At 37.9% G+C, this 12,602-nt stretch overlaps 1 protein-coding gene across 1 annotated transcript; it reads left to right on the top strand.

Moving 5' to 3' along the window:
• On the top strand, window positions 5,263-6,174 carry LOC102179500 (olfactory receptor 4C11-like). Its single transcript, XM_005690191.2, has one exon. It carries the CDS (start codon window positions 5,263-5,265, stop codon window positions 6,172-6,174), a length of 912 nt encoding a protein of 303 aa, XP_005690248.2.

The raw sequence follows: 12,602 nt of genomic DNA, 5'->3' as shown, positions 1-12,602 counted from the left end.
ACTGGGCGACTTCACTTTCTTTTCCTGACTTTCTTTACCATCTGAGCCCTAAACACGGATCTCTTGGAATCTATATTCAGTGTGCCTTCTAACAAATGACAGAGCTCCTAGGGAGAGTTTCTGCCAATGAAGAATTATGGTGGTTCAGGCTTCCTAGGCCTTCCCTGGATTCAGCACATAGCTGAACTACCTCTCAAATGCATCTCTGCTCACAGAGGCTGCAACACACTGAATGAAGGCCAGCTTGGCCGAAGTTTCTCTCTTGGGAGCTCCTGGTTCAAAGTTCATGGTCAGTGCTGATGTTTCTGGGACAGAGCATGAAATTGGGCTCCCCTTTTTACACACCTGGGTTTTCAAGATCCTCGGCAATCCTTGCTACGACACACAACAACAATCTCTCTTTAATCGGGGTAAGTGATGGTGTGGTTGTTCAGGGAGAAAGAAGCTGAACTGTGGGATGAACTCTTGGCTAAAACTACTTTCTCTAAGATGTTTTCTCTCCTTCCCACTCTATGCCTTTCTATATCCCATCCCCGACTCTTTTTCCCCTGGTACCTGCTCCCTCCTCTCTCCTGTTCTGACTGCATTAGTCTGCTTCTTTCCTCCTCTTCACTATTATCCAGTTAGATCTTTATTTTCTTTTGCTTTGATATTAGCCTCAGCATGCAGTTTAATGAACTTGCTTTTGGAGCCAGGACAGAAATTTAGGATATCAATTGTCCTTCTCTAATTACTCATCATTTCTCTTTTCTAAGATGCAGTCCACGTGATGATTAGGATTTGATATTTTATATGACATGTAAGGAGAATGCTGAGAGGTGCCTGCTTAGTAACATCCCTTTCTAGTTCTAGCCTAAGTGCCTTAATTAGAGCACTCCTTATCACAGCTCATGCTTTGTAAATAGAAATGGATGAATCGCATGGTCAGTTACCTTGCCAAAACACACACACACACACACACACACACACACACACACACACACACAAACTGTAGGTCAAATGAAATAACACAAGCAAAAACTTGTTTGAATGATAAGATTATGGAACAAGAATATTTTATCCTGAATTGCCTTATTCAATCATATATATATCCCATATATATTGCTACGACACACAACAACAATTTCTCTTTAATTGGGGTAAGTGATGGCATGGTTGTTCAGGGAGAAAGAAGCTGAACTGTGGGATAAACAGTTCATATATATGATTGAATATGTGTATATATATATATATGTATATATATATATATATATATGGAACAAAGGAGATAGAGGCAGATGTTTATTTAATTTAGGAAGAATGGAAGAATTTTGGCACCAAATATACTTGAATTGGTTAACATTTCAGTAGGTAAAAGGAAAATTTAAGGATCAAGGAAGTAACAAGACCTCTGTCACCATGATGCCCTCCCAAATCAAAGAGGCACGGTGGTCTAGAAAAGTTTGGAGATAATGGCTAAATTAATAGTAAAGTCCTCAGGTAGTACTGATTTGATCTAATGCATACATCTTGTCAATGATGCTTCCCTGTTTGTATGTCTCCAAATCTTCTCTTTGCTTACTTAAAATAAAATAGAATTACTTGAACTGGATATTGTGGTTGTTTGTTACCTACCCAAAATTTATCTCTTCAAACTTTTGGGTTCAATGAGAGTGTAACTTTTAATGAAGGGGGCATCTATTTTTTTCTGAAGTAATGCATGTTCCCTTTCTAAAAGTATTTAATCACTCTTCTATCCTAACTCCTCCTCTTCTCACAACAAAGGGCTCACTCTTTTTTGTTTTTATCCCCTACTGGAAACCTAATGTATTAAAAGTAAATAATCATTGATTTATTTTCTTTTTTAAATAATCATCAGAGAAAATTGAAACTTCCAATAAGAGTTTGCAATTATTGTGATATTTCTAATTTCTCACAGTGAACTAATATTATTTTAGCTCACCTGCAAGGAAAACCTTATTGTATTTAGATGTGCAACTTTACTAGAGTTAAATAGTTTGATTTACTGATATTAATATATTTATCTTACTTAGGGAAACCCTTTGTAAACTTTTTGAATATTTAATTTTCAGAGAACCTTGTTGAAAATTGCAGTTTAACTCAATTAAAGCCATAATTTCACTTATTTCCCATGTTTAAACCTTTAATGACCAATCAATTTATTTTCTAGGATTTTTCTGATATGGAATTAAAATTCACTTGGTTTTATCACAGAGTTGTGTGTTGTTTTCAGTGATTAAGAATCTTACATAGATATCTTATCCCTCCAATGTGGTTGTGAGGAGGTTGAGGACATCTCTTCATGCTCTATAAGTTGACTCCAGCTATGAGTAGGTTCTCAGCACACATTTGATGACTGAGTTGATAGTGTTATTGAATCACCAAAGAATTGATGATTAATCAGAAAGAGGACGTGTACATCAAAATTCATGTTAAAATTTGTTTCATTTGACATTAAATTTTAAAGGCATGATTGACTAAAATGGAAATGGGAGCATAAAATTGATAGAGTTTATTGTATAATGTTGAAAAAAAAGAGCTCAAAACTTGAAGATATAAAATATTAAAAAGACAAAGCATACAAAATTCAAAACAAATGAAATATAAGAAATTAAAATATACAAAAATGTTATACTGTATGGCTAATCAAAATATATATTTCATAATGTTAATTCTGTTAACTAAGCAAATATAATAGTGCCTCAAGTTAAATTTTTATTTATAGTTTATAATTTTATTTATAATTTATATTTATAATCTAAATTTGTTATATTGTTATAGTTTTAGAAACAATGGAAAATGATCTGATTTGTATATTAAAATATTTCACATATACATTTGAATGTATACACATACATACATACATATCTGAAAAGCCAGCAGACTATGTAGGGAACTAACTTTTACTTCTGGTTTATGGGCTCCCCTGCTGTCTCAGATGGTAAAGAGTCTGCCTGCAATGCAGGAGACCTGGGTTTGATCCCTGGGTCGGAAAGACATCCTGGAGAAGGGAATGGCAGCCCACTCCAGTATTCTTGCCTGGAGAACCCCATGGACAGAGGAACTTGGTGGGGTTCACGGGGTCACAAAGAGTCTGGCAGGACTAGTGACTAACACTACCATGGGATTGGTTAAGTATGAATTTTTGAAGGGCACTTTTCTCACCCTGTAATACAGTGAAAGCTCCAGACATTTATTATACAGATATAGCCATACAGTAATTAATTTTCTAATAAATATTGAATCAATCAAATTGAAAGATTATTTGAGAATAGTGTCAATAGTTATGGGCTTCCCTGGTGGCTCAGTGGTAGAATATGCTTGCAATGCAGGAGATGTGGGCTTGGTTCCTGGGTCAGAAAGATCCTCTGGAGAAGGAAATGGCCACCCATTCCAGTATTCTTGCCTGGAAAATCCCATGGACAGAGGTGCCAGGTGGACTACTGCTGTTGCTGCTGCTGCTAAGTCGCTTCAGTCGTGTCCGACTCAGTGCGACCCCAGAGACGGCAGCCCACCAGGCTCCCCCGTCCCTGGGATTCTCCAGGCAAGAACATTGGAGTGGGTTGCCATTTCCTTCTCCCAGGTGGGGTACAGTCCATGTGAATAAGAGTTGGACATTGACTTAAAATAGTGATATTTATATTATGAATCCCCTGGGCATATATTTGATGAAACTATTAAAATAAGCACAAGCTATATGAGAAGAGTTTATTAAAAATATTTTAATTAAGATGAAAATTTGGAAAAACAAAAAATGAATGGTAGACTTTATATTTTAAGATTTTTAAGACTTTTATATGTTAATTTTGGGCTCCCTTGGTGGCTCAGCTGGTAAAGAATCTGTCTGCAATGAAGGAGACCTGGGTTTTGTATCTGGGTTGGGAAGATTCCCGGAGGAAGGAACAGCAGCCCACTCCAGTATTCTTGGCTGGAGAATCCTATGGAGAGAGGAGCCTGGTGGAGTCCATGGTGTCACAAAGAGTCAAGCATGACTGAATGACTAACATCATGTTTATTTATAACTGATAAGTAGATAATTACACTACAAATACAGTTTAACTACATAGAAGAGGCTTTTAAATTAAAACAGGGAAATCAGAAAATATAATAAGATGATTGAAATTATATAGATATATGCATATAGGGGAGAGGACATGGCAACTCACTCCAGTGTTCTTGCCTGGAGAATCCCAGGGACAGAGGAGCCTGGTAGGAGGCCGTCTATGGGGTCGCACAGAGTTGGACATGACTGAAGCGACTTAGCAGCAGCAGCAGCATGCATATAAGGAAAAAGTAGGAGAGCAAGGAGATGTATTTTTATGTTGAATTTCTGAAATACATTTTAAACAAATTTTAAAGAGATAAAACTTGAAAGAATGCAATCTTCTAGACGACAGTGATAGGAGAATCAGATATGAAGGAAGATAGTACACAGGTTACAGAAATATAGGAAGTGAAATAACAGGCTGGACCCACAGAATTTGAAATTGACTAGCATGCATATAACATATGTAATGGCTTATATCAAATATATAGCAATTTCAAAAATATTGTTAGCCTCAATGATTTGTTCAAACATCTCATGGCAATGAAGGTGAAGTTATAACTGCAATGAAGCTAAAGATGGAAAAATAAGTTTTTTTCTTAATTATAACCCAACAAAGATACTGAAGAGACCAGAAATAATGGTACAAACTGTCATTCAAAAAAACAAATGTATTCAGTCAGGAGAGAATCTCCAAATATATTATTTCTAAATTATATAAGGATATTATTATCAGTAACTGATGAGCATACACATTATATGCACATATATGTATCATATGCATATGCTTAATAACATATCTGTTCAATTCTCTATCATATAAAAAAGAGCCTCAAGACATTAAAATGATCTTATCAAGATCATAAAGCAAATTCAGTAGTTCTCAGACCATGGCAGAATGCACAAACACTTGAAGGCTTTTTCCCCCACAAAAAAAGTCTTGGCAACCCATAAGAAGACCTTGAATCAATGCCAATGTTTAAAGCATGTCAACATTAAAAAAAAAAAAAATTCCTGAGTGAGTATAGTCTGAAAACTATAGTATAGTATGAAAACTTTGAGAAACACTAAATTATACGTTTGATGAAATTAGAACTCTAAAAGTTGCAATTCTGGATCCAAATAAACTGTTATTGCCAAGTCATCATTTCTCCAACTCTTTTTTCGCAGATGAACCACTTTTCAGCTCTGTCTGTTCTGTATTCACCATAACCGTGATGGAGAACAGCAGTGTGAATGAGTTCATCCTGCTTGGGTTAACACAGGATGTACTAAAGGAGAAAGTAGTATTTGTTATCTTCTTATTTCTATACCTTGGGACTCTGTTGGCAAACTTCCTAATTGTGATGACCATACGATATAGCCAGACACTTGGGAGCCCTATGTACTTCTTCCTTTTCTACTTGTCCTTTGTTGATGCCTGTCTTTCAACAATCACTGCCCCTAGGCTAATTGTAGATTCCGTATCTGAGAAGAAAATCATCTTCTACAATGAGTGCATGACCCAGATCTTTGCATTTCACTTCTTCGGGTGCATGGGGATCTTGGTACTTGTCCTCATGTCCTTCGATCGCTATGTGGCCATTTGCAAGCCCCTGCGGTACACAGCCATCATGAGCCAGCGTGTCTGTGGTGCACTGGTGAGACTGGCCTGGATGGGGTCTTGTATCCATTCTTCAGCACAGATTCTCTTGGTTTTGAAATTACCCTTCTGTGGCCCCAATGTTATTGATCACTATTTCTGTGATATGCAACCTTTGTTGAAACTTGCTTGTGTGGATACTTATGCCATCAACCTACTCATAGTGTTTAACAGTGGGACCATATGCATGGTGAGTTTCTTGTTGCTGCTTATCTCCTATGGTTTCATCTTACATTCTCTGAGTAACTGTAGCACAGAAGGAAGAAGGAAAGCCCTTTCCACATGCACCTCCCACATTATTGTTATTATCTTATTCTTTGTACCATGTATATACATATATGCTCGCCCTCTAACTGTATTTCCAGTGGACAAGATGGTGGCTGTATTTTACACTATTTTAACACCCTTACTCAACCCTCTGATTTACACTCTGAGGAATGCAGAAGTCAAACAGGCCATGAGAAAGTTATGGTGCAACAAAATCTGACTCGAAATGGCGAAGAGCAGAAAGATGCCAACTGCTAATTCTGTCAAAGTTTAAGTATAATTGGACTGATGGAAAAGAGAAAATGTTCTCATTCTATTGTGGACAGTATAAATGTGTTCCAGTGGGGCATTTAGGGGAATAGGCAGAATGAGCACCTGGCAAAATCTGTATTATTTTAACCGATGTCTCAGAGAGACAACATGAAGTCCCATCCTTCTGTGGGGGCATAAGCCCATTCCTCGTGTCTGCTGTCTGCTTTATGTTTCTGCTTGTGAGCCACATTCTGTTCTTTCTGTAGGTTTACCTTCTGGTTTTATACATTATTTTTTATTTTTCTTATCCAAGTTTAATAGTTTGTCCCTGATTTCTATCATCCATTTTGTTGGTAAACCAGCTCTGGGACTGCTACATCTGTATCATATACTTTCTGGCTCAAGAGTCAATAGCATAACATCACTCCCAGAAACCTATGCTCCCCAAGAAGCATAAATATCAACTAGTCAAGCTTCTTTATTTGGTGCTTGTCTCCCCTTTGTAATACTCTTAAAAACTAGCTTTTTCTTTGCCTGCGTATGTACAGGGAAATAATGCATCACTTCCTATTCAAATCAAATAATTCTAGTTATAACAAAGATATTCACTGTACTGATACAAAATTTCTCTGTATATACATTAATATGTTTTGTTCATCATGCTGATTATTATTTTCATATTTCTTAGTTTTTTATATATATCTGTTTTTGTAGTTTAAATTCATGGACACTTCCCCATCTTTGGTTACTTCTGAATGGATGACCATTTTATAAAGCTGTTAGAGTTATAAAATCTAACACCTATGGATAAGATCACACATATGAAAAAGGCAATAACTGACGAATACAACAGAACTAATGTCATAATGTGTGTGTGTGAGCTCCATCGCTCAGTTGTGTCTGACTGTCTTGAGACCCCATAGACTGCACCCTGCCAGCCTCTTCTGTCCATGGGATTCTCCAGGCAAGAACACTGGAGTGAGTTGCCATTTCCTTATCGAGGAGATGTTCCTGACCCCGTGATGAAACCTGCGTTTCTTGCATCTCCTGCATTGGAAGGCAGATTCCATGCCACCTGGGAAGCTCTTCTTCTTCATGTATCTCACTAAATTTGTATTCTTGTTTGAGTACTGTTAACTAATGACTATCAGCAGTAGGAGCCAGCCCACAAGGAAACAGACATTGAGTCTACCTCTGAGAATAAATATAATCCAGACTATTTTGCTATAGTTGAAACTCCAATACTTTGGCCACCTGATGTGAAGAACTGACTCATTGGGAAAGACCCTGATGCTGGGAAAGATTGAGGGCAGGAATAGAAGGGGACGACAAAGGATGAGATGGTTGGGTGGCATCACTGGCTCAATGGACGTGAGTTTGAGCAAGCTCTGGGAGTTGGTGATGGGCAGGGAAGACTGGCATGCTGCAGTCCGTGGGGTCACGAAGAGTTGGACACGACTGAGCGACTGCACTGACTGATTTTCCTACAGATCTGAAAACTGGACTGTGAACTGTGGCAGATGAACTCATATGATGCCACTTTGAGATGTTCTGCATGAGCGTGTCTCTTTGGGAGTCTCAGCACTCATGGACCTTCAGACTCTGACAATCAAAATGTGGAAGATCTGATTATATTCTCTTCTGTTAACAGCTTCTCATGGTTAAAGATAGTAACTGGTCTTCTTGCTGTGATAATTTCTAAGGATCTTTGCAAGCCTGTTTCCTGTCTCTCAATTACTATTCTTCTGGATATATTCATAGCTTATCCCCTCAATACTTTTGATTTATTATTAAAATGTATCCTCTCAATAATGACTTTTCAGACTACCTCATAAAATTGCAGCACCCATCCAGTAACCTTCTGTATCTCCTATTCCTCCACCTCTGCTTAATTTTTCTCCTTAACACTTTTTCTCTAACCTGTCATACAGTTTACTCATTTTATTTTCTGGTTACGATGGTAGGAATTTGTGTCTTAAAAATAATATTACATCTTCAGTGCCTAGAATAGCACCTGGCATAGTGTAAATGGTCAAGTACCTATCGGGTAATAAATAAATAATTGTAGAAACATATATAAACCACCAGAGGCTAGAGAGTGGCGCAGAACGGATTGTCTGTCTTACTTCAGAAGAAACCATTTTATAATACCAAATAATAAAAAGCAGAAGGAAAAGTAAAGAATATAATTATGAAGAGAAGACACACAGAAAGCTACAATCTGGTCCTTTGACTAGAAGAACACAATTAATATTCCCCTGTCATGTGGTGGCATTTACATGAGTGCATGTATTTGTCATAAGTTATTTATGTATGTTTAAAATGGTGCAGTCTATTGTATGTAAATCATACTTTAAGAAGTTCATTTAAATATAAAAGTATGTAAAAACATTTTTCTTTCCATTTTTCTCTTCTCCCTTCCTTTATCTAGTGACTGATTTCAAAATGCTATAGGAATTATAGAAAATTAAGTTAGTAGTTTTGTCATTAGTTACATTTCACTGATATCATCAGGATTTATATAATAATTAATATATCTAACAGTAACAGTTTCTAGAATATGAAACTAAGAGAAGTTAAGAAATTTACTTAAAGCCACAGAAACGTGTCATGAAGCTAGAATTCTATTAGATCAGATCTATCCAGTCCTCTTGCTTGGAAAATCCCATGGATGAAGGAGCCTGGTAGGCTGCTGTCCATGGGGTTGCTAAGAGTTGGACGCAACTGAGCAACTCCACTTTCACTTTTCACTTTCATGCATTGGAGAAGGAAATGGCAACCCACTCCAGTGTTCTTGCCTGGAGAATCCCAGGGATGGGGGAGCCTGGTGGGCTGCCGTCTATGGGGTCGCACAGATTTAGACACGACTGAAGCGACTTAGCAGCAGTAGCAGCAGCATCTGAACCTTTCCCTACACTCAGAGCTGCTTCTGTCATTGGGAAAGATTTGACTTAAAGGACAGAGTATTTGGTAACATTTTGTAGTCTATACCTCTATGTGACCTCAAAAGTGTATTTTTTCCTTGGAGTAGGGTACATGAGTGGAGCCCTTGGTAACTGAAATGGAAGGTGTCCCATTCATTAGGACAGAGTAGGAGGAGAGGAGGGCTCTCCGGGCAGAATCTCCCATTTGACAATCTTGTCTGGGATTAATTAGCCTCATGGTTTTCTGTGATTCTGGATTAACTGAACTAAATAGCTCATTTAGCAAATCCTTCAGGGCTGAGTGGGAAGGGTGAAGACATTTTTCCTTCAAAGCCTCGGCAAAGAACTTTTTATGAAATCCCTATAAATATCTGTTGGAAGAAGAGGAAATGTTTAATTCACATGCTCTGCCAAGGAGTGATTTGGGGTAGTGGATCTGGCTATTTAGAGATAGTTTTATCACAGACTAGTGGGAATATTTCCTATTTATTCTAGAAATTTATAAGAGCAGAGTAAGAAACTTTCTGCCAGTATTACAGACCCTTTTGAAGAGAGTCTAACTCAGGTCTTCTAGGAAGGGTTGGTATCTATGGAGTGTCCTCGCTCACCATAGGTCCTGGGACAGAAAGCAGAGTGGACCTATTTGAAGTACAATGTACATGTTGCAAATACTGAGCATGATTCATCTTCATAGTAAACCAGAATTGAAGGAGCAAGAGCTCATATGGCTCTATTCTTTTTCTTTTTTTCCCACAAAGAAAAAAGGTAAGTTTTCAAGCCCAACTGAACAGTTTCCTTTTTTTGCCTCCCATTCAAGACTGGGTTTTAGTTCAGTTGCCTCTGTCCAGTTCTGTCTCCTGAGAAACCTCAAGTTCAAGAAACACATTTCTCTTGGAGATGAGAGGATTCTAATATTTGGGGGAGCATCTTCTTTCATTACTTCCCTTGTGGCTCAGATGGTAAAGTGTCTGTCTACAATGTGGGAGACCTGGGTTCGATCCCTGGGTTGGGAAGATTCCCTGGAGAAGGAAATGGCAACCCACTCCAGTACTCTTGCCTAGAAAATCCCATGGACGGAGGAGCCTGGTGCAAGCTACTGTCCATGGGGTCGCAAAGAGTCGGACAAGACTGAGCGATTTCACTTTCACTTCTTTCATTCAGTTCAGTTCAGTCGCATGAATTGCAGCATGCCAGATGTCCATCACCAACTCCTGGATTTCACCCAAACTCATGTCCATCGAGTCGGTGATGCCATCCAGCCATCTCATCCTCTGTCGTCCCCTTCTCCTCCTGCCCCCAGTCCCTCCCAGCATCAGAGTCTTTTCCAATGAGTCAACTCTTCGCATGAGGTGCCCAAAGTAGTGGAGTTTCAGCTTCAGCATCAGTCCTTCCAATGAACACCCAGGACTGATCTCCATTAGAATGGACAGGTTGGATCTCCTTGCAGTCCAAGGGACTCTCAAGAGTCTTCTCCAACACCACACTTCAAAAGCATCAATTCTTTGGCACTCAGCTTTCTTCACAGTCCAACTCTTGGTCTCTGCTAATGCAACACTGGCTCAGGCCCAATTCTTATCCAAAAAGGGGAGGTACTGAAGCGAGCAGAGGCACAGTATTCTTTACCTACACATTGCTTATTTACAAGGCATAGCGATAGGAAAAGGACAAGGGCACGGATTAGTGATATGCAGTGGGTATGCACTGATACTGGTGATATTGTGATACTTATTGTTCTAATTATTACACTAACATTTTCTATCCAGGATACATCATCACCCCTACTTACAGGCCCAAATTGCATTCTTTTTCTGGGATTGGAGTAAGGGATAATATGAGGACTGGAGAAGAGAAAAATCAACTCTCTAGTGAAAACCTGGGATAAACTACTTTTTATCCCTAACGTGTGTCTTTGCTCACCCTCGGTTAGTGAGATTTGCCCTGTCTCATCTCCTAATTATTCTTCTTTTTCTGGCTCTTCCCCACAATCAAAATTTCCCCTTTTGCTCTGATTTCTGCCACCGTTCTCTAATCTCTCTGTCCCTTACTCCTTACTATTATTTTTCATATATACATCTAAAATGCTGATCTCTTTGTTTGACCCATCTGAAAGTTTGCACTCATTTGCTAGTCAGGACATGCACTGAACATATCAGAGGTTTACTTCTTTACCTGCTTAGACAGGGAGGGACAAAGAAAGGGACAAGGTGGAGTCTTTCTTTCTTTCTTTTTTTTTTTTTTTGGTTTAAAGGAAGACCAAAAGAAGAATAAGCCCTGCACTGAAGGATCTTTTTCTATGAGTCTGTATTTTCCAAAGTTCTGCTGAACCATTGCAAGTAGCGCAGCACTGATTCAAATATTAAGGGAAACTGAGGCTTGTACTACTGTTTACAAAATATGCTAAACTAAGAGTTGCATTTTCTACAGTTTTGCTTCTCTAGTTTTTTATAATTTCTACTATAATTTTAATAGAAAGTATCTTTAAATTTGTTTATATCCTGTGATCAGTCTTCCAAATAAATATAGACTAGGTGTGAATTTCACTGTAAGGAAAATACACCCAGCAGTATTAATTTCACTTACCAGTTGAAGAAGGCTTAGAGAGGGTGAACCGTACAGTACTCAACAAAAATCAAACAGAACATGTGAGCTTGTATCATTAGATGGTGGATCTATCTAACATATCCCATTGTTTCTCAATGATGCCATTAAACAACAACAAATTACAATTAACAGTATTTGATGCAAACAATGATTTTATCGTGGAGAACATTTGATTTTGGGTAAAAGTTGATTTTTTCAACATATTCACTCTGTTCTCCTTGGTTTACTACATCAAGAAGGTGCCACTGTTCTAAAAGTGTTCAACTAAATAGGTCATTCTTTGTGTCGAGCTCACCCTATGTCAAAAAAACAAAACAAAACAAAACAAAACTACTAGCTCTAAGGAGTATCAACAGAAACCTCTGAAACATATATTTATAGAAATTAAGGTTAAAGTTAATTTTTATGTAACAATAACCTTTCTTCCTATATTCAGATGGTTCACATTATGGTTATCTTCTCTGTTTCCAGTCTCTCCATGTTCTGAATCTTATCACACATGACTACAAGGAGAGTCACCGAAAATATTTTTCAACTAATACAGGTATTCTCTGCTATGACTAAAAGCAGTTTTCAAAATTTTCAAAAATAATATTTAGTTCCACTGAATGTATAGAATGTTCATCTGAAATTGGGACTTTGTACGTGATTTACATGCACATGGAGAACTGGAGAGATTTTCTTAAGTATTTAAATAACCATTACACAGCTGGCTAAAGGCCAGGATGGAGAATGACTTTATATTTCTTACAGAGATGGACAAAAGCTGGAATTTCTATGGTCAGTTAATGTTGTTGCATAGTTCCCAAGACCATGAACTCTGGTCAGAGTCAGGCTCATCTTAGTTTGATTGCAACTTAATATCTTAATG

This window comes from Capra hircus, chromosome 15 (assembly GCF_001704415.2).
Source record: "Capra hircus breed San Clemente chromosome 15, ASM170441v1, whole genome shotgun sequence".
NCBI lineage: Eukaryota > Metazoa > Chordata > Mammalia > Artiodactyla > Bovidae > Capra > Capra hircus.
This window is presented reverse-complemented; position numbering and strand designations above follow the sequence as displayed.